Raw genomic sequence first — 24,054 nt, forward strand, 5'->3', positions numbered from 1 at the left:
GGGCAAATTTTCCAATTAGAATTTATTTGTCATTAATAAAATTGATGTTTATTATATAAACACAGCTCTGGTAAGAATAACTGAAATATTCACATTTAGGCAATAACAAATGCTGGGTTTTCAAGAACAAGAAAGCCAAAGTGTTAAATAAATCAGACCAACTCTGCTAAGATGGATAGCTAAAATCTTTGAAATATTTATAATTATGAAAAACATACCAAAGACCTAATCCTTTTTTTCCCATTCAACAAAGAACAATGTTAGCACTGCTTTTTTATCTTAGTCATCTCAAAAGAACCTCATTGGTTTGATAAAAGTCAATTCATTTTGTAATATAGTGTTCATATTTCACTAAATAGTAGAGCATCAAAACCATTCAATTAAATGTCATTAGTCTTTGACCCCAATTTAAAATGTCCCAGACTTGTATGACTATTTCACCAGTTTCTTAGTTCTCATTCTTAACTGAAATTTTAAAAGTGTGACCTCCAAAATGTTATAGGAACCGTATTTGATTGACACTGGTTTCCAAATAGCTACTGTTATGATCTTTCTGGCCACAAACTTCCATTCTTAAAGCATATCTTATGTACTGGGGCATAGGCTTGTTTGTACAATAACACTAACTTCTGAACAATCTGGCAACAATCCTTTAGCCATGGTTTTCCCCAGAGATAGTGCCTTGTATGGATATGGAAGCAGTGACTGAGGAAGATCACTTCAGTGAGGAAACTAACCAATCAGGTAATTCCTTGTGTCATTCTTTAAATTTAATTTTTTCCTCTGGACAATGGATTGATGTAATAAAATAAATGTGATAAATAACAATTATTTATTATTCTATTCATTTTATTAATGATGTGTACATATCTATAATTCTATTTATCTATTTTGATGCTATTGATGCCTGTCTACTTGTTTTTTGTTGTCTGTCTCCCTTTTCTAAACTGTGAGCCCATTGTTGGGTAGGGATTGCCTCTATCTGTTGCCAAATTGTACTTTCCAAGAGCTAAGTACAGTGCTCTGCACACAGTAAGCACTCAGTAAATGCGACTGGGTGAATGAATGAATTAACGCTGAATTTTGTGCAACATTCATTATTTTTTCTTTAAATGGGCATAAAGTAGGCACTGTGAGATGTGAATTCACTCATTTAGACTATATAATGACTACAATTTCAGTCACTTAGGCTTGTACAGAAAGCAAGGCTTTATCCCATGGCACATTTGTGCACTTAGATTTGTGCATTTGGGCATGGAGAAGCAGTGTGGCTCAGTGGTAAGAGCACAGGCTTTGGAGTCAGAGGTCGTGGGTTCAAATCCTGACTCCGACAATTGTCAGCTGTGTGACTTTGGACAAGTCACTTCACTTCTCTGTGCTTCAGGTACCTCATCTTTAAAATGGGGATGAAGACTGGGACAACCTTATCACCTTGTAACCTCCCCAGTGCTTAGAACAGTGCTTTGCACGTAGTAAGTGCTTAATAAAATACCATAATTTGTGGATAAACAAGAATGTTATACTCCTAGTGTGGACAGAATCAAGCCTCTAATGTTCTCATGATGAAGCCAGTAATCCCTGCATGTTAAACTTAATACTGAATTACCTCTATGCTCCATTCGAAGATTAACTCTTCATTTTTCTTCTTTACTAATGTGATCATTTCTTACTCTAGCAATCTCTGGAGCACTAAGTTTGGAAGAATGGCTGCAGTAAAATGCATGCTCCTCTCAAGTGTCTAATTAAGCAGATTCCATTTTGCAGCATTAACCAGAAAAATTTCAGGGAAAGTCATTTTACTTATGATCTCTGATGGAGTTCAACAATTTTTTTCATGGTCAAGGTGTACCTATCATCTCTATTGCTTGCAGTTCATTTAGATGATGGAACTCCCAGGGAACAGGAGACTTAAATGGGTATTACGTGGGGTAGGAGGAAAGAATAGCTGTTGTAACAGAAGAAGCAAGTTGTGATATTTGCATTAATTTTTAATGTCATTTATTAGTTTCTTGGCACTGAACTAAGCAACTCACCCTCGGCTTCAAGGCTCTCCATCACCGCGCCCCCTCCTACCTCACCTCCCTTCTCTCCTTCTACAGCCCAGCCCACACACTCCGCTCCTCCGCCGCTAATCTCCTCACTGTGCCTCATTCTCGCCTGTCCTGCCATCGACTCCCAGCCCATGTCATCCCCTTGGCCTGGAATGCCCTCCTCCGCACATCCTCCAAGCTAGCTCTCTTCCTCCCTTCAAAGCCCTACTGAGAGCTCACCTCCTCCAGGAGGCCTTCCCAGACTGAGCCCCCTACTTCCTCTCCCCCTCCTCCCCTCCCCATACCCCCCACCTTACCTCCTTCCCCTCCCCACAGCACCTGTATATATGTATATAAGTTTGTACATATTTATTACTCTATTTATCTTGTACATATTTATTCTATTTATTTTATTTTGTTAATATGTTTTGTCTTGTTGTCTGTCTCCCCCTTCTAGACTGTGAGCCCGCTGTTGGGTAAGGACTGTCTCTATTTGTTGCCAACTTGTACTTCCCAAACGCTTAGTACAGTGCTTTGCACACAGTAAACGCTCAATAAATACCAATGAATGAATGAATGAAAGATAGCTAAGTCATACATAATTCCTGTCCCAAATGAGGCTCACGGTCTGAGAAGGAGAGAGAAGAGGTATTGAATTCCCACTTTACAGATGGGAACACAAAGGCACAGAGAAGTTCATAGATTTGCCCAAGGTCAAAGAGCATGCAAGTGGCAGAACATGGATTAGAATCCCGGTCCTCTGATTTCCAAGCACACACTGTTTCCACTAGAGTCTGAAGGAGGTAAAATATAATTGAGTTGGTACAGATGTTTCTTGCCCACAAGAAGCTTGCAGTCCAGAAGGACAGTCAAAGGGGAAAAGTACCACTCTGAATGGTAAATTAAGATAATGGCAATTATTATAAATTACCAGATTGTTGTAGTCAGATGGAGGCCCCAATATCAAGTCTGTGAGCTCATGGTGGGCAGTGAATATTTCTATTTATTGCTGTATTGTACTCTTCCAAGAGCTTAGTAAGGTACTTTGCACACAGTACAGAAGAAGCAGCTTGGCTCAGTGGAAAGAGCACTTTGGAGCACTTTGGCTTTGGAGTCAGAGGTCATGGGTTCAAATCCTGGCTCCACCAATTGTCAGCTGTGTGACTTTGGGCAAGTCACTTCACTTCTCTGTGCCTCAGTTACCTCATCTGTAAAATGGGGATTAAGACTGTGAGCCCCCTGTGGGACAACTTGATCACCTTGTAACCTCCCCAGCACTTAGAACAGTGCTTTGCACATAGTAAGCACTTATTAAATGCATCATTATTACAGTGCTCAATAAATACAATTAAATGAATGAATGAATGAAAGGGACAGACAGACTTGTCAATCTGTGGCTTGATATTAGGAATCCATCCAATGCCAGGTCAACTTGGGCCACACTCTTCCCTGACTACACAGGAGGGACGGTGAGATGAAGAGGAGGAATCTGATGGGAAATTGGCAACATTCCAATCCACTTTATCGCCAATTGATGAAGTGTGACAATTGGAAACCTGCAACTCACCAAATGTCCAGCCAGCATGACGGTCTAGCAGAATGTTTGCAATGTGTACCCAGAAATTTGTTGTTTCCACATACCTGCTATCAATCAATCAGTAATCAATGGCATTTATTGAGTGCTTACTTTGCGCACAGCATTGTACTAAGCATCTGGGAGAGTACAGTACAACGGAGGTGATAGATATGCTTGCTGCTCACAGAAAGCTTACAGTCTTGAGGGTGTGCTAGCAGTAAGAACTACCTTTATCTGAATACCCAGTGCTCTGCACACAGTAAGTGCTCAATAAATACGATTGAATAAATGAATGAATGAATGAATTAATGGGAAATTGGAATCAAAATGCCATTTTAAAGATCACAAAAAACATTTACAATAAAGTCCAGCACTAACCATTTTCAGATTTCACGATCATGTTTTATGAGCTTTAAAGAACCACATAGTGAACTTTTACACTCAATTCATTCATCCCTCCTTTGGCGAGCATGGTATTCAGGTTTCATTTCAAACTTCCCAGCAATTTTCCACTGAGTGCATACTTTAGTTAAGATTGTATGCTATTCCCTCTGAAAGTTATGGATCATCTTTGTAGCAGGAGCATTATCATACCTGACCAGAGGTTCAGTTTTAATGCCCAATTTTCTTTATTCAAGATACAGGGATTTGGATCAAAGGAGATGCAATAGTCCTAGGGAGCAGACATAGCTGAGACTCAATATCAACAATCAAGGATCAGCACAAAAAGGCTGAAGAATTTTATTAAGCTAAGTTTTAGAAGATTATGAATAGAAAACTTTGTCACAAATGATAGTGATGTTTTGAGCTTCTGTACAATACACTCTCCATATTCAGTGTTCCCAGAAAACTCCATAAATATTCACCTAACAAAACTCTTATGTGTAAGAACACTTTATTCAAAATCTAAAGCTAAGAATCTTACTAGAACTTTGATTAAAACTCTGATGTAGGAATCTTATTTAGTTTGAAACGTACGTGAAAGTTCAGAGTCGGCAATTTCTGCTGAGAAAGAGCTTATATTCTTCCAGGCTAATCCTGGCTATGGGGCTCACTGATTAGAATAATACCAGAAGTAAACGAATATACGTGAGTACAATTGCTGTAGGATCTGACTGTGACTTGAAAGACAGTGATTTTATAAAAAACAAACTCTATCAACTTGTAATGGGGCAAGAGTTTGTGATAAAAAAAATAATGTTTTTCCTAATGCTTTTATTAGGAAACTAAATATTTAAATACTGTGAAATTAGGGGCTCCTAAATATTCTGAAGAAATTTTGGGAACTTTGGGCACTAATAAGGTAAATAATACCTTGCCTTTTAAAATATATATTTCCAAATTGCCTGTTTATTAGTGAAAAATTAGCATTTCCAACTCATATTGTGATTACGAAATTCATAAAAGTTTGACATGGTACTCCCCATTCTGTCTATCCCTAAGAGGATATACTGGATTCTCAATTCAGTTTCCTACTTCTTCTATCTATGATTCATGAATAATTTATTGCCTCCAAGTAAGCCTTACTGAAAGCATTTCTCTTCCAAGAGGACTTCCCAGACTGAATCCTCATTTCCTCCTCTCCCACTCCTTTTTTATATTGCCTTTGCACTGGGATTTTTAGTCTTTATTCACCACTCCCTCAGCCCCACAGCACTTTTGTACATATCCATCTAGCCTGTAAGCTCTTTGTGGACAGGGAATGTGACTACCAACTCAGTTATATTGTTCTCTGCCAAGCGCTTACAGCAGTGCTCTGCACATAGTAAATGCTCAGTAATTATTATTGATTGATTGATTGCCTCAGTGGCAGAATTCAATAAATTTTTTATGATCTGGGCTTCCAAGAAAGTTTGTAGTTATGCCTAAAGCTTGCTGGATGTGAACTACTAGGTCGTTTTAGTCTTTTGATGCAGAAATATACACCTATCTTTTAGTTACTTAAAAACCAAAGTAACTAAATAGTTACTATTTAGTAAAAAATAGATAATGTACAGACTGATAAGGCCCTAAAATGGCTCTCCATAGATTCTAATGGTTCCAGTGGGGCTGGTAAAATGTACTATAATAGTAATAATAGTTATGGTATTTGTTAGGCACTTACTATGTGTCAAGCATTGTTCTAAGCGCTGCGGTAGATTCAAGGTAAGCAGGTTGTCCCACGTGGGGCTCGCAGTCTTAATCCCCATTTTACAGATGAGGTAACTGAGGCACAGAGAAGTTAAGTGGCTTGACCAAGGTCACTGAGCAAACAAGTGGTGGAGCCGCGATTAGAACCCATGGCCTCTGACTCCCAAGCCGGTGCTCTTTCCACTAAGCCATGATATTATGGTGCCTTATTAGTGACTGTGATCCTGCAAACAACATGAAGGAAGAGACTCGTGAAGGCACTGATGGGCCCTACCTGAGACAGGTGATTGCTGTCCTGTGGCAGGAGAGCATGGAGGGAGGCATTTATTTTTTAATTATTAAATATTAAGAATAAATTATATTTCTCATTTTATGAGAAAATGAAGCCCTAGTGTTATCTAATGTTCCAATAGTGTGTAGAACATCTCATTTCTTTTCCAATTTTAGGTTCCTGCATCTCACTGTTTAGTTGTATAACCATTTCATAGCCAGTTGTAATCTGGATGGGTTATTAACGAAGCTCAGCTTCTTTTTTTAAAAAAGAACTGTCTTTCCCTCATGCCTATACAATCTTTGGTGAAGATTTTAGATCTATAAACTTTCAGCACTTGATATTCACCCCATAGTACTCATGTACACATCCATAATTTATTCAATCATTCATTCACTCGTATTTACTGAGCACTTGCTGTGTGCAGAGCACTGTACTAAGCTCTTGGGAAGTACTTCTCTCCCCCTCTAGACTGGAAGCTCCCTATGGGCAGTAATTATATCTACCAACTCAATTTTATTGTACTGTCCCAAGCACGTACTCTGCACACAGTAAGTACTCAATAAATACACACTCTTGTGGGTTGAGATTTACCTACCAATAATGACTGCTCTATTGGGCAACAGGTACTAAAGGAAATGGAAAATCTATAGATAGGGATTCTTCACAGTTTAGATCAGACCTGGTGAAGTCATTCCTCTGGAAGGGCTGTTATGTAGTTAAAGATCTGTATGTGGGCCCATTAAGATTCAAAGAACAAATCAATTCTTAAAAACTTGTTAGCAACTGTAAAAACTTTTTAGTAACTAAATGCATTATTATTAAATAGAATAAACAGAAACAGAAACTAGAACTACATTATTTTCTTGTATCCTAGTTTAAATGATTCCTAACACTCCAATTCTTATCAGTCCAACAGCCAGCCTTAGCACTTAGGCATCAACACCCACTTCCAATAATTATATGTACTACACATATTCACATTTATTTCAATGATCTAAGTTAGTTCATCCTAACATGTTACTAGATAAAATCCTTATTCTTTCTCCTCCTCCATCTATTTATAAATGTCTCTTTTATTAGACTATAGGTTAACTGAGTATAGAGCGCATCTTTGCTTGTGGCATACTATCCCAACCACTTAGTTCTGCACAAAACACTGATTTTGATTGATATTGATATGGATATTGATTGATATTGATTGTACAAAATCAATTGATTTTGATTGATATTGATATTGGTATTGATATTGATTGTACAAAATCTCTACAAGTAAGTGAAGCTTCCATTGGAATAGGGGTAGTTGTGCAAGATCAGGAAAAGGAGAGAATAGAGAATAATACAAAGTAGTACACATTTCTCTCGCTACCTACCCCCCATACACATACGGACATTTTCACTATCGCAGATATACTTGCACTCTCTGTCACCCACAATCAACTTAGTCAGATGAACTTTTCTGTGAAGTAAGGTGGCTGCGGTGACAGCAGCAGCTGGAGAAGAGAGTACATACTGTCAACCCTAACACTTATATAATGTGTTATCGCAAATGCTTACTACCATTCTTTGCACAAAATAAGCACTCAATAAATACTATCTATGGGAGTGTTTTGGCCCAGGATTTCCAAATGAGGTAGCTGCATTCAGAGATCAGAAATGCATCTACTGATTCTATTGTATTCTTCCTAGCATTAGTACTGTACACTGCACACAGTAGGCACTCAGTAAGCAGTATTGATTGATTGACTATATACAGAATGCAGTATGTCCACAAGCTATGAATTTATGTAGCCCCGTTTGCTGATAAAGTTGTAGCCTTAATAAAGCAAACACTAAACGGGAAGCTATTTTCTAGGAATATAATAGTCCATATGGTGCACTCAGGTCTCATAATATGCAAATAATAGATTATGTACCTTGTTTTCTGAGCATTCTTAAGTTTGACCAGATGGATTTCCTGAAGCAAGGAATTCACATCTGTTTTTTCCTAATAAAGCCCTCCCCTCAGGTTTAGGAGGAAAACTTTGTATAAATACTCATGAAAAGAAGATATAATTAATACAATAATAATGGCTGGATTTTTGTATTGCACTTTGGTTTTTCCAGTGCTCTTCCAGTACACTTTTATTTTATTCTCACAACATCCTTGTGAAAAAGGGAAAAGTAGGTACTTTTATGCCCATTTTACTGACAGGAAAATGGAGGTCCAGAGAAGTTAAGTGACTTTCCTGGAGCAGAACAGAGCTGTAATTGGAACGCAGGTCTCAAAAATAATAAAAGCAGCAATCAAGGATGATTGTTGCAGCAATAAAATAAAACAGTGTTGACAGACAAATGAGAGGAGGAACAGGAGATGGAAACATAGGAATTGCAAGGATTAACATCCCTCTAATCAGGGGTTTATAATTTAATATTTTCATAAAGAATCTTCCATTTTTCAGTTTAAACATTTGTGCGGACATACGTTCCAAGCCTGTCATCAGACCTCTCATAATCTCCCTGGGAATTTCTGACCTGTATCTGCTGCCCAGGCTCAAATCTTTCAATCCTGGCTCTGCTAGCTGAACATACAACTGTATATATTGCCAGCAGTGCCCCACATAATCTCAGGCTGATGTAATACAATGTCGGCATTATGATGATAGTGCACCACATGCTTGTCATTGTGTCAGAACACTAATGTCTCATGACATACCCATGCGTGCGGCCTTATGAATTTTTCAATGAGGCACCCCAACTGCAAATGGGGAAACTTGAATCCTATTGAAGGAACACTAAGCCTATAGCTGGCCTGAGCGTTTCTTGGCTTGGCAGCTCTCCAACTGGCTGCCAAAAGAGAGAGCTTTAAGAGTGCAGAAGGGGTACCTTTCTGAGGAATGACAACCTTTCTGTTGAATAGCTTGGAAGTCAGGAATTTGAGCTTTCCAAAAAGCAATGGGATTTTGATACCAGGAAAGTCTCTCCAAGGGATTTTTTTAAGACGTAGTTCCAAGCTGTAACAAGCTGATCAGCCTAAGGCTACAATATTATTAATGCTAAGTAAATGTGGGTGGGAAGAAAATAAACTGGGGGAGATTCTGGAGAAAGGCAGAAATGGCAGAAAGAAAATGAATAAAAATAAGGCCTTTTTATTTCCAATCTAGAATTCATAGAAAATGAGTCTAAATACCAAATGATAGAATACATGGACCCATAGTGGCTCAGTGGAGAGAGCACGGGCTTTGGGGTTAGAGGTCATGGGTTCAAATCCTGACTCCACCAACTGTCAGCTGTATGACTTTGGTAAAGTCATTTCACTTCTCTGTGCTTCAGTTACATCATCTGTAAAATGGGGATTAAAACTGTGAGCTGCCCATGACACCTGATCACCTTCTTACCTCCCCAGTGCTTAGACAATAGTAAACACTTAAAAAAATTATAGTTATTATTCCAGTGCTTAGAACAGTGCTTTGTACACAGTAAGCGCTTAACAAATGCCATTATTATTATTATTATTATTATTATTATTATTATTATTATATGTTGGCCATATCATTTCTTCCCTAGGAAGCATCATGTCCCTTTTGTTCCTTGACCTATGGCAACATGGGCATCACCTAAAGCCTCTAAGCTCCCGGTCTGTGGCTATAGGTCTCTTTCATGCTTTACTCCAAATCCCAAGGCAGTTCTAGAGAGCAGATGTTCTAGAGAGCAGATGCAGAGATTCCAAATGCTCTGGGGACCTCAAGAGAAGTGGGATGGGCTCTGTAGACCCAAGGGCTACCCAAAGAGTCTAGGGGTGGCTCCATGCCCTTTGTAGGTCCCTAGAACTAGTCTGGTTGTTCCTGGACTGAGTATGAGAATCTCCCATAGGGTATAGGGCAGGAGACATTACATAAGTGCTTAGTACAGTGCTCTGCACACAGTAAGCACTCAATAAATACGACTGAATGAATAAGCGGAGCAAGCAGCATAACCTAATAGAAGGAGCACAGGTCTGAGAGTTAGAGGAACTGGGTTCTAATTCTGGCTCTTCCACACATCTTCTGCATTCATTCATTCATTCAATTGTATTTATTGAGCACTTACTGTGTGCAGAGCATTGTACTAAGCGTTTGGGAAGTACATGACCATTGGACAAGTCACTTAACTTCTCTGGGCCTCAGTTATCTCATCTATAAAATGGGGATTATGACTGTGAGCCCCACGTGGGATATGGACTGTATCCAGCCTGTTTAACTTGTGCACCCAAGTGCTTAGAACAGTGCTTGTAAATGCTTAACAAATAACACAAAAGATACCATTAAAAAACAACCCCCCTCCCCACAAAAAAAGAACTAACCCCCTAAGTGTTCAGTGTCCAATAGTCTAGACTATAAGCTTGTTGTGGGCAGGGGATGTGTCTACCAACTCTGTTATATTGTACTCCCCCAAGAGCTTAGTACAGTGCTCTGCACAAAGTAAGCACTCAGTAAATATGATTGATTGATTGATCTCATATTTGTTCCATAAATGCCCAAGCAGAAGGCAATTGAGAGAGATCTTTTGGCACACAAAACTACCAAGAAATCTTATAATACAAATGTTTTTTCTCATAAAGCATTATTCTTTTGCATTGGTTTTTCTTTTCTGAAAACATCTCTCTGAGAGCTTACTGTGTGTAGAGCACTGTACAAAGTGCTTTCCAAAACGGCCTTAGGTTTTAAGAGTGTGAGAGCACTGCGACCTTTCACCCTAATTTTGGCTTCCAAGTGATCCTCCAATATTCACAGTAACAATAATGAAGTGGCTCATCTTATAAATTTGAAGTAAGAGAAATTTGTACTTAGAGAGAAGGGATTGTGTATACCAACCAACTCTATTGTACTTTCCCAAGGGCTTACTAAAGGGCTTTGCACCCAGTAAGCACTCAATAAATATACTGATCAAACAAAGAATAAAATGGAATGGAAAAGGAAACAATGTAATGAAAGGAGGAAAGGGGGAAAGAGAGAAAAGAAAGGAGAGAAAAGAGAGAAAGGAAGGAAGGAGGGAAGGAAGAGGGAGGGAGAGAGGAAGGAAAGGGAGAGGAATAAAGGAAGGGAAGGAGGGAGGAACGAAGAAAGGGAGGGAGTGAGGAATAAAGGAAAGAAGGAAGGGAGGGAGGGAGGAAGCGAAGGTGGAAGGAAGAGAGAAAAAAACAAAGAAAAAGGAAGAAAGAAAGAAAACCAAAGTTAAAAAAAAAACTAGACACTTCACTAAATGCAATAAGACCCAGAGGACAGTTAATACAGCTACTCAAAGATCAAGCTGAAGTACATGGAAAAAGGAGAAAAAGAGGAAGTGTAAAAGATTGCCAGTCTGGAAGGAACTTAGGGCATTCCCAAAACTGGCAAGGATTGATTAAAATAAGGTAACAATAGTTCAGAACCCTGCAGGTAATCACCCTGTGTATTTTCCCTGAAAAATCCTTTAAATGGCTTTCAGTGTTTACTGGCATCATCCAATTATAATTCCATCCATTTCTTAAGCTAGATGAAAAAGCTATAGGAAAGGGCTTAAAAGCACAATTGAGCACATAAACCCATGCTATCTGTATTGCATTTATCCTAGTTTAATGGTCCCAATGAATTTCCCCAATCTTGATTAAAAATGTGAGATTTTCTTAGAAAAGACGACATCTAGATGTTTGCCATGAAGGAAGTAATCTTGAAAATAAAAAACGAAAACTCTTCTGAATATAGTTGAAAGATCCTTCAGTAGTATTGTGGGGCTATGATAAAGCAACCCACCACATTTTCAGTTATGATACAGGTTGGATTAAATAAAGTGGGAATTAATATGAATAAAAAGTTGTGAAAGGCATACCTACCTCATTCTTTTTACTTTTCTCATAAAAAATAATTAAGCAGTAAAACACATAATGTAATCAAGAAAGGAATGAAACACAGTGGCAATATGTAAGCTTTTATTTCCAAAGCTTAAGGAATTACTTTTCAGAGAAGGGTACCATTAGACATATCCCAAAACTAAAATGTTAGCAAATGTTCCATACATTGCTACTAATAGATTTCCCTCAAGTGCCTTGATTTCACAATTAATTTCAAATCCCTAAATTGGCAGAATCTAGGTACTGCCTAAACGATAAGATAATGGTTCAAACAACATGGCAAATAGGAATAGATGGGATTTGATTAAGTCCCCTTCCTTCACTTTTAGCAAAATGTTAAATGGTTGATTTTGAAGCCATTCCTGCCTACTGATTTCTTAACCCAAATGCTCTATGTTGTTAGCAAAATAGAAATGGTGAAAATTAATTGTAAACCCAATATGGTTTTACATTTTAAAAAAGTTCCGTTATCATTATTATTGTATTTTTAAGAGCTTCCTATGTGTGGAAAATTGGGTTAAGCACTGGGCTAGCTATGTATAATAACATTAAGCACAGTTTTAGCAGAAGTTGTAATTCTTGTCTTAAGTAATAAATAATTCCAACTCAGTGAATGGACATGATTTCATCATAGAGTCAACGTTAGGTGACAATATTTTTAAGATCTATTTACTACCTTAAATCACATTTTTTATATTACTACCAAAATTTAAATCTTGACTTTTTAATCTCCATCATAAGTGATTAGTATGAAATTAAAACAAGAATAAGTCAACCTAATGTTGTCTAGTAGGTGATATATTATATTCATTATCATAACTTTATAGTTAAAGATTACATGCCACTGTCACAGGAGTGGATATACTTTTAAAACTGAGAACAAACAGCAGCAGAGTATTGGAAAATGTGTCAATGCTGCTATTCTTCAATATTCATTTGAATAGCAATGGAAATGAATGAATGATTAAGCTTCATGGTAGTTCAGCCAATGCACCCCAATAAATTTCCAATCACACAGTGATGTGTATTACCAGAGGGAACAAAAGCTGTTGGATTTCGTATTTTTGGGCTTGACATATTAAATACTGAACTAGAACATTACTTATGTACATATCTTTTAATTATATATTATAAATTATTCACATATTAATGATCGTTTCCCCCTCCAGACTGTAAGTTCATTGTGTGCAAAGAATGTGTCTTCTAACTCTGTTGTATTGTACTCTCTCAAGCACTTAGTACAGTACTCTGCACATACTAGGCACTTAATAAATACCATTGATTGATTGATCGATAACATAAAACAAAAGGAAGGTCATTACTGGATCAGGCCAATGGTGCATTCCTGCCAGTATTCTACTTCCAACAATGATCTCTTTTTCCAATAATCTCTTTTTCCAATGATGCTGTTTCCAAAAGGATCTGTTGAAGGTTTAACCTCAGGTCATGGATATGCTGTCTAATTACACTAATTTTTGTTCTACCTTTCTGACTTTTCCACATATAACGCAATTTGGACCTCTCTTTCATAAGTCTTCTGATAATTTTTGGCCTGGGGAACTTCTACTGATAATGAATTTATGTGATTCCAGTGATAATTAAGCTAATATGTTTCCCACTCACTCCATGGAGAATTATTTTCTTTCAAAATTTCCTCTTTCAAGTTTCAGTGCCTGCTCCCTTACCTAGTAATGAGGATTTCAATTCCATGTTGAAAATTTCAACACAGAAAATGACAAAAAGTGATACACCAAGACTGTAAGCTCATTGTGTGGACGGAACAGGTCTACCAACTCTACTATAGTGCACTCTCCCAAATGCTTAGTACACTGGTCTGTGCACAGTAAGTCCTCAATAAATAATAATGATTGACTGATTCAGAGAAGCTCTTTTTCCGCTAAAGAACTACAGATCCCTACTTTGCTTGTAATTCAGATTACTTAGTTTGATGGGTTGAGTCAAGACATTTTAGACATTTGAAAGCCAAGAACGAATTTTAGTCCAAATCCTACTATGTGATATTGCAATGCAAAAGTAGATTCAATTGAGATTCAATATTGCTATATCCTGGGGACACAAAGTTTACAACATCCGAATGCTTAGAGGCACTTACATATTTTAGCCTAATTATAGCTATTGAGTATTTTAAATTATCTGTTTTCATCTAACTGGTTTGCACCTGGCATCAATTAGCAACAAACCTGCAGGTGATTCCTCCATCTCCAGCCCTAGTCTTTCTCCTTCTCTGCAGTTTCATATTTCCTCCTGCTTTCAGGATATCTCTACTTGGGTGTCCTGCCAATACCTTAAATTGAATGTGTCCAAAACAGAACTCTTCATCTTTACAGCCAAACTCTGTCTTCCTCCTGACTTTCCCATCACCATCCTCTCCGTCTCACAATCCTGTAACCTTGGCAATATCCTCTTTCATTCAACTCACACATTCACTCTGACACCAAATCCTGTTGGTTCAACCTTCACAGCATCACTAAATGTCTCCTTTTCTCTTCCATCCAAACTGCTACTATTCTGATGCAAGGACTTATCTTTTCTTGCCTTGACTACTGCACCAGCCTTCTTGCTGACCTCCCTGACTGCTGTTTCTGCCATCTGCAGTCCATACTTAACTCTGCTGCCCAGATCACTTTTATAAAGGAGATTCAATCCGTGTTTCCCCATTCTCAAGAACCTCTAGTGGTTGCCTATCCAATGCCCTATCAAACAGAAACTCTTTACAATTGACTTTAAAGGATCCATTCAATCACCTTGCTCCCTCCTATCTCACCTTGCTTATTTCCTATTACAACCCAGCACACTATGCTTCTCTAATGCCAACCTACTCATTGTACCTTAATCTTGTCAATCTCACCTCTGACCTCTCACCCCTACCCTGCCTCTGGCCTGGGATTCCCTCCCCATCATGTCCCACAGATCACTACTATCCCCACTTCTTAGCCTTATAAAAATCACCACATTTCCAAGAGACCTTCCCCAACTAAGGCTTCATTTTCCTACTCCCTCTACCTTCTGAATCACCTATGAACTTGGATTTTTACCCTTTGTTCACTCCACCTTGAGTCACACAGCATTCATGTACATATCTGTAATTTATTTTGTTTTCTGTCTCTCCCTCTGGACTAGAAGCTCCTTGTGGGCAGAGAACATGTTTACAAATTCTGTTATATTTTGCTCTCCCAAGTGTTTAGTACAGTAAGCCCTACAGTAAGGGCTCAACAAATATGAGTGATTGATTGATTTGACTGATTGAAAGACTTGCTAGAATCGCTGAAAGTACTCATTGTGAGCAGGGAATGTGTCTACCAACTCTGTTTCATTGTACTCTCCTGAGCTCCTCTTAGTACAGTAAGAGTTTAATAAATTTGATTGATTGATAACAATTTAAACTTTTACAAAACCGATTTTCTAGAGGATGTTTTAGGGGCCAGGTGAATTATTTTGTTCCATTCTAAAGTATAAGATAGTTTAATGGTTGCCAAGACTAAAGAGTTAGAGACTATGAGAATTGCTACCAGATTGGTCAAGTTGAAAGAAAAGTCATAGCTGAGAAGAATACCAGGATAATACACTGAATGCTATGACCACCTCCCTATGTTCATGAGAGATTCTCAACAGGATTTTTCTTCTTCCAATAACTCAAGTAGGATTACATTTAATACTGAGAACTGATCCTTTTGGTGCCTGGGATGGCAGAATGACACAGTAGGTGACTCATCAAGTTTCACAACACAGAGTCATTACTACAAATGGCCGTGTGATTTAAAATGTCAGTCTTAAAATAAACAAAAAGCCACTGTATTTCAAACAGGGGAGGAGGACATTTTCAGGAGTGGCAGGAGCAGCTGTAATTCCATCCCTTTGGACAAACAAAATTCATTCATAACTCTTAACAGGGTCAAGAAACAGCTATCAGTGTAATTCTTAGAAAATGAGTAAATCTTACGTTGCTGGAAAATGACTACCCATGAAATGAAATATGGTTTTTCAGATCAAAATAAATGATTAGACATAAGTCTCATTTCTTTAAAAATGTGGTTACATTTCCTCTCTTCCACATTTTTCCTAGTAGTACAGCTATTAGCTTTCAGTTTTACATAAGCAATTTTAAATTAAAAGTTTCTGTATAAATTCTGCTAGCCCTTAAGAAAATTCTTCTAAGGCATAATCACTAAGTATGACTTTCCAGATGAAGCTTTGTGTGCATTTGTGGACAAATGCTTAAAAACTCGTTATCTAACTATTTTCTATTTATCAGTATTATCTATTTTCTATTTATCAGTACCCTATTCACTGTCTAAGTATAATCAATCAATCATATCTATTGTGTGCATACTGTGTGTAGGGCACTGTACACTTGGCAGAGTACAACACAATAATATCAGACACATTCCCTGCCCACAATGAGCCCACAGTCTAAATGTAATGAAGTGTAAGGTTCCTGTGGCCAGAAAATACATTATTTGTATTGCATTATCCCAATAACTTGAATACCATTACAACTACTACTAGAAATGGTCATACATTCTAGATCTTGAAGAGTAAGTGTTCCTGAGAGGATAGGGAAGTCAAAAGATATAGAAGCGAAATATGTGCCATTTTCCTAAAGAAACTTCCAAAAGAGGGTTGAAGAATAAAAATGCTGTCCGTCAATCAATAGTATTTATTAAAGTCCTTAATATGGGCAGAGCACTATAATAAGCTTTTGGGAGAATACAACAGACTTGTGGAAAGAGCCCTGGCTTAGGAGTCAGAAGTCATGGGTTCTAATCCCGGCTCTGCAACTTGCCTTTTGTGTGACCTTGGGCAAGTCACTTAACTTCTCTGGGCCTCAGTTACCTCATCTGCAGAATGGGGATGAAGACTGTGAGCCCTACCTGGGACAACCTGATTACTTTGTATCTCCCCCAGTGGTTAGAACAGTGCTTGGCACCTAGTAAGCGCTTAACAAATACCAACATTATTATTATTATTCTACTTGGATTCAAGGAGCTTCAGATTAGTAAGGGAGGCACATTAAAATGGATTACAGGTAGAAGGAAGCCACAGAGTTTGAAGATATGGACCTAAGTGCCATGGGTGGGCAAGGAGGACAGTGAACATGAAAGTGCCTGGTGATGTGGAAGTGAAGTGGTAGTAATGTGGCGAGTAGGGTGGGGAGATAAGAGATTAATCAGGAAAGGCCTTGTGGAGAAGATATGCTGTCAGAAGGTCCTTGAAGAGAGGGAGATCAATGGTGGCCGTGATGTGAAGGGGTAGGGAGTTTCAGGCATAAGAAGAATGTGAACAGAGGTCAGCAGTGAGAGAAGAACAGGGCACAGTGAATAAACTGGCTTGTGAGGAGCAAAGTGTGCAGCTGGGGTGTAGTGAGAGATGAGTGAGTTTACGTAGAGAGCTGACTGAGGACCTTAGAGCCAATTATCATATTTCAATCAATCAATCACATTTATTAAGTGCTTACTGTGTGTAGAGCACTGTACTGAGCACTTTGGAGAGTACAATGCAACAATATAACAGACATTCCCTGACCACTGGAGCTTACAGTCTAGAGACAGGTTTACAGTCTAAAGACGAGCTTTCTGTCTACAGAGTGTAAGCCCCTTGTGGGACAGGGACGGTGGCCAATGTGATTAATTTGTTTCTACCCCAGTGCTTAGAACAGTGCTTAGCACATAGTAAGTACATAACAAATACCATTATTATCATTATTAGAGATGAGCTTCTGGTCTAGGCTTAGGTAATCACTGGAGATTTTTGAGGAGTGGGGAGACAGGCACAAGCCATGTTTTAGAAAATTGATTTGGGAAGCAAACTGAGTAGCATGGTTTAGTGGGCAGAAGCACAGGTCTGAGAGTCAGAAGGTCATGGGTTCTAAGCCTGGCTCTGCCACATGTCTGCTGTGTGACCTTGGGCAACTCACTTCACTTCTCTGCACCTCAGTTACCTCGTCTGTAAAATGGGGATTGAGACTGTGAGCCCCAAGTGGGACAGGGACTGTGTCCAGCCAATTTTCTTTTACCCATTCTAGTGCTTGGGACAGTGCCTGGCAAATAGTAAGCGCTTAACAAAAGCTATTATTATTATTATTATTATTATGCATATACTGGAGAGGGGAGAGAAGGAGGTGGAGAGGTCTCTGAGTAACTGATGCAGTATGGAGTCAGGCTTGGACCGATGTGGTGACAGTTTGGATAGAGAGATAGGAACAGATTCTGGAGATACTGTGAAGAAAGAATGTACAGAATTTTGCGACTGACCAAATATTCTGGTTGAAAGATAAATAGTTAAGGACATTGCCAAGGTTGTGGGTTTGGGAAATGGGAAGGACGGTAGTGTCATCAACTGTACTGGGAAGTTAGGTTGAGGAAAGGATTTGGAGGAAAGGTGAGGAGTTCAGTTATGGACATTGTGAGCTTAAGGTGCTGGTGGATAATCCATATTTCCAAAGATGAGGAAATTCAGGCCCAGAGAAATAAAGTGACTTTTTTCCAGTTATGTAATAGGCAAGTGACAGAAGATGGAACTAAGAGTTAAGTGCTCTGACTCCCACTCTTTCCACTAGGCTGCTTTGGTTTATAGTAAATTGGGGTGGAGGAAATAAATCTTTTTGGAAGAGTATAGAGACTATACATCAGGATATGTTCTTTCTAGTACATGTAAAAATGAGATATTTTATACAATTAAGCAATGAGGAACACCCATCTACCTAGGGCCATTCCTTTCATCTTTTCATAATTTTTATACCAGAACTTTTGGCAGCAAACTTGCATTTGACAAAACATTGTTGAAATTACTGTACTCCTTCAAAGGTAGTGTTGTGAATCTTTGATGCTTCATTTCCTTCTGAAGCTTTCCAAATTTTGTCCATAAGCATTTTTCTCTTGCAGTAAAACTGACAGGTTGCTGCATCTAATGTAATTTCACCTATGTTATTTATCAGTCATGAAAATAAATGGGAAAACTAAGAGGAAAATATGTAAACTCAAGCTCTTCTGAATGATTCTCTACAACCCATATGATCAGGAGGCTATTTTTCCACTGGAATCAAATGCTCATTAAATTCAGATAATCTATTTTGATTTGATTTTGCATGCACAATATGGTTGGGACTGCCGGTCCCACATTAGCATTTTCTGTCACACGTGCACTCATAGGTAAATTTCAATACCGATGGTATCTCATAATTGAAAAAAAAAATGCTTTATGAATGTAAATATATTTTAGTGTGAGCTGGTTGTAAATAGTATTCCTGTAATATATGATAAAGAAAACATTTCCTCTTGCATGAAGGATAATTGTGCAATTCTAATTTGGGTTAAAGGATTTGGTGATGCTTTAAATTCCTGGTTACATTTATTTTAAAAGTAAATTCTGAAAAATCAGGAAAATACTATAATGGTGAAATCCTGATGAAAGCCTGCCAAATTTTGTATTGATTTTTTAGGAAATAAAAAAGTGATCCATTCTTAAAACTTGGATCAGTTTAAACAGGTCCAATTAAATAATTTCAAATTTATTCTCTTGTATAAGGTATTTATTATACAGTAATTGCATTTTCTCCAAGATGTGTTTATTTTTCCTAATAAATCTCTAAGTAATTATCATGTGGCAAACCCTTCAGCACAGAGAGCAAAATTTACTTGCCTTGTAATTATAATACATGCTCAGGCACTACATAACACCTACTTTAGAGGAAAATAGCTGAGAGATTTCATGAAAATAAAATATATAGTTATTGTTCAATCAGGGTAAATTAACTAATTTGTAAATGACCCATTCATTCTCTTGTTTCGTCTTCCTTACTGTAACCAGGAGGCAGTGCTTCCAGAGAATGAGACCAATGGTCCAAGGATATTTTGGGGTTAGGGAGAGGAAGGAAAAGGAAGAGACAAAGATAGAAGAAAAAGATGGACAGGGACAAGAAAGCTAGATAAAGGATCAGAGGCAACCAACCAGTGAGAGGCAGAAACAGAGATAGCCAGACCCTCATAAATAGACTCTCAGGCAGATAAACACACATGCAATCAATCAATCACATTTATTGAGCACTTGGGAGAGTAGAGTATAACAGTTGGTAGAGATAGGGAAGCTTCTGAAGGAGATAGGCAGAAATCGATCAATGGTATTTATAGAGCACTTACTTTGTGCAGAACAATAAACTAATCACTTTGGAGAGCACAATACAACAGAGCAGATGCATTCCCTGCTCCCAACAAGCTTAAGTCTAGAGCAAACATTAATTTAAATAAATAATTTACAGTTATATACATATGCGCTGGGCTGGAAATGGGATGAGAAAGAGCCCAAAGAGCACAGATCCTAAATGCTTAGGACTCTTCATAGAAAGATAAAGGCAAATAGGGGGCATGATTGAAGTCTACAAAATGATAAATGAAGTGAATTATAAGGGACTGGACAGGGTGGATATGTAATTGTAGTTCAACATCATCATCATCAATCGTATTTATTGAGCTCTTGCTATGTGCAGAGCACTGCACTAAGCGCTTGGGAAGTACAAATTGGCAACATATAGAGACAGTCCCTACCCAACAGTGGGCTCACAGTCAACAGTTCCACAACACTAGTTTGAAGAGACACCGATTGAAACTTGAAGGTAAGAATCATATTTAATTTGTTACCACGTGAAACTGGGTAGGTTCAAAACATTACAAGCTCAAGAAGGATTTTAGTACTTTATGGACAAGCCGTGGAAAGTGGGAAGGACAGCATTCCTTTTGGCTGTAAACACCCTGTGGGCAGGGAGCATGTCTATCAAATCTGTAACATTGTACTCTCACAAGTGCTTAGTACAGTGCAAAACAAACAGTAAGTACTCAATCAATGCCATTGCTTAATTGATATAGAGATAAAAGTTAAGGTTCCTAGATGTTGCTAACCACATGACATTGAGCCAGCGGCATCAGCAAATGTTCTGGTTTTGGTTATCATGTTGGTAATAATGGAAACTCCAGTTGACAGCAAAACCTTGAGCAACAGCAGCAGCAAGAAGTCATTAACCTGCAGGTGAGTTAAGTAGAAAAGACCACAGCTCCATAGCTTTACTTTTTCTTTTGGCCTCTGCCATTCACCGAAAAGAGATGGCTAGAGGTTTCATATTAGGTGCAAAAAATGGAATGTGAGCTTGGCTACTGTAGTTTCTTCCCTCCTCCTGTTTTTTTTTTTTTTCTCATTTCTGTAATACGTTTATTCTGGGCTGATAACATGTCTACCAACTTTGTTATATTCATCATCAATCGTATTTATTGAGCACTTAGTATGTGCAGAGCACTGTACTAAGCGCTTGGGAAGTACAAATTGGCAACATATAGAGATAGTCCCTACCCAACAGTGGGCTCACAGTCTAAAAGGGGGAGACAGAGAACAAAACCAAACATACTAACAAAATAAAATAAATAGATATGTACAAATAAAATAAATAAATAAATAGAGTAATAAATATGTACAAACATATATACATATATGCAGGTGCTGTGGGGAAGGGAAGGAGGTAAGATGGGGGGATGGAGAGGGGGACGAGGGGGAGAGGAAGGAAGGGGCTCAGTCTGGGAAGGCCTCCTGGAGGAGGTGAGCTCTCAGCAGGGCCTTGAAGGGAGGAAGAGAGCTAGCTTGGCGGATGGGCAGAGGAAGGGCATTCCAGGCCCGGGGGATGACGTGGGCCGGGGGTTGATGGCGGGACAGGCGAGAGTGAGGTACAGTGAGGAGATTAGCGGAGGAGGAGCGGAGGGTGCGGGCTGGGCTGGAGAAGGAGAGAAGGGAGGTGAGGTAGGATGGGGCGAGGTGATGGACAGCCTTGAAGCCCAGGGTGAGGAGTTTCTGCCTGATGCGCAGCACTTACAGTGCTCTGCACACAGTAAGTGCTCAATGAATAGGGTTGAATGATTGATTCTGTGATGTATATGTTATGTGTGTCTTTGTGTCTAGGTGAGTAGGGAAATATTCAGACTGTAAGACCAAAACTCTATTTTCATATCACAATTATCCAGATAATTTGTTTGTTGACAGATTTAGGACAATTTAAGTGATCTGTCATTTGATTGATTCATTTAATGATTCCCCTGAATAAGAGAATAAAGAGAAATTGATAGGATATAAAATACAAATTAAATATTTGTGTGCTACTTAAAATATTCAGATTTAAGTGATATAAAATAGAATACCTTTTCACCAACTTCTCCTTTGCTTCCTTCAGAGCCACGTTCTCCCTGTTGTGAAGAAATTATGGTGTTAATAACAGTATATATGTCTTTATCTAGGTTCAGTGCAAAGGAAACTATTTTTAATATTAGATATTAAAATTGACAAAGAATCATTTCTTTGATTAATCAATGAATAAAAACACAGTCATGCATCCTAAGATATGGTTTTCAAACTAAATAGGTTTCATTCTTTATTAAGAAAGTAATTCTCTAAGATGGTAGATGATTGATAGAGTTGTATAAAGCTAGCTAGAATGAACATTGCACCCAATTTTAACGTGGTGAATGGGACAGGCTCAAATATCTATGAAATCATTTATCAATAACCTCATACTCTCTCCTGACAACTTAGTAAGAGTCCAACAGCTGGTTCGTACTATAGAAAGAGCCTTCTAAGTTGTGGAGTAATCTTTCCTTGAGGGTGCCCTCCCACTCTGTCTCCATATCAAAATTTTTAGTAAAAGATGCAAGATCCATTTCTTCACTTAGGCCTTCTATGAATCATAGACCAAGCATTCTGTAATCCTACAAGCCTGCTTGCCCTCTGCTCCCTTGCTACTCCACCTGTCACAGCTCTAATGCACTAGAGGAAAGGGAAAAGTTTCTCCCTTCCATTTCTGCTCTAGTGCCTTTGGGAATATAGAGCCATTAAACTCTGTAGCAAAGGCAGGCAATCCCTGCTTTTTGGGGACATTTCTAGAGTGTTACAGAGAGGCCTCTGTTATATCTTGCCTAAATGATAGGTTGAAATTTGGGGCATGTTTTATGAAAGACTCAATCATCTACTTTTTAAATTCTGGAGCGCGGTTTAACTTAGCCACTTGATTCAAGCTGACATCTAAGCTGCTAAATGCCTTCAGCACATCAGCCACACTGTAAGCATGATGCAGCCACCACAAACAGCTGCAGAAAAGTCCGAAGTTATTTCCCAACAAATCAATCTGCACAAATCTTCTGGCATGGAACTTGACTCCCAGATGCAGCATATGCTCTATCAATGAATGATTCTGTCTAAAACTACACTAAGAACATTCAGATCCCTGACATTTCAGCCACTCTATCCATCTTTGTAAGTACTACTCACACTGAGTGATAAGTGTATTTGACTGAAAAATCAAAATATGAATTATTCCAGGATTCCTTTAATGAGTCCCATTTTCAATAGCACTTTTTACCTGAGATCCATGAAGCTCACTAATGTCAGAGGTAGTAGATTTAGGTGTTGGTCGGCTGTCACACTGTAATGTATTTTAATGTCTGTCTCCTTCACTAGACTGTAAGTTCCTTGAGGGAAGGGATCATCTTTACCATTTCTATTACACTGTATTTTCCAAACCCGTTATGATCCAGTAAATGCTTAATCAATGCCATTTATTGATAGACATTACACCAACACTGTCTTCACTGATGTTGGATAGCTTAAATAGTGGTATTGGCATTTGACTGTGGGTAAAGTTACTGTTACTTTGACTACCATAGTTTAGAATGCACAAAAGATTTTTCCTGAATGTTCGTGGCTTTAGATATTAATCCCACTCATCCGACATGGACAAAAATGCATTAGCCATGTCTACTCCTGGGCATTATTTCTATAGTAGTTTTCTAGTTGCTTTTAAGTGATTTAGCATGTCTATCACCGCATCTCTCCCGGCATCAAAAACATCTACGCTGACCAGTAAATTGCATTTTGTGCTGCTTCACAAGTTGCACAAGATAATTGCAATGGGGAAAGTGTCAAGAGGCTGATTTCAATGGTTAGATATCACACACATGCAGTCACTACTCCATATGCAGTACACAGTCCATATTCAATGTTGGTTTAGTAACTGAAAGGTCATATGTCTACAGTGAACAATGGAAGGGTAGAAACAAGGTAGATGCAATCATTCAATTGTATTTGTTGTGAGCTTATTGTGTGCAAATCACTGTACCAAGCGCTTGGGAGAGTACACTATAACAATAAAGAC

General features: G+C 38.4%; 1 protein-coding gene across 1 annotated transcript in view; it reads right to left on the reverse strand.

Annotated features, from left to right (window-relative positions):
- COL19A1 (collagen type XIX alpha 1 chain) overlaps nucleotides 1–24,054 on the reverse strand; it is a 335,135-nt gene that overhangs the window by 210,328 nt on the left and 100,753 nt on the right. The window contains exon 10 of the mRNA XM_038744466.1: nucleotides 22,049–22,093. Coding sequence (XP_038600394.1) covers nucleotides 22,049–22,093 — 45 coding nt within the window. The remainder of the gene's footprint in view (nucleotides 1–22,048; nucleotides 22,094–24,054) is intronic.

This window comes from Tachyglossus aculeatus, chromosome 1 (genome assembly GCF_015852505.1).
Source record: "Tachyglossus aculeatus isolate mTacAcu1 chromosome 1, mTacAcu1.pri, whole genome shotgun sequence".
NCBI classification, from domain to species: Eukaryota; Metazoa; Chordata; class Mammalia; order Monotremata; family Tachyglossidae; genus Tachyglossus; species Tachyglossus aculeatus.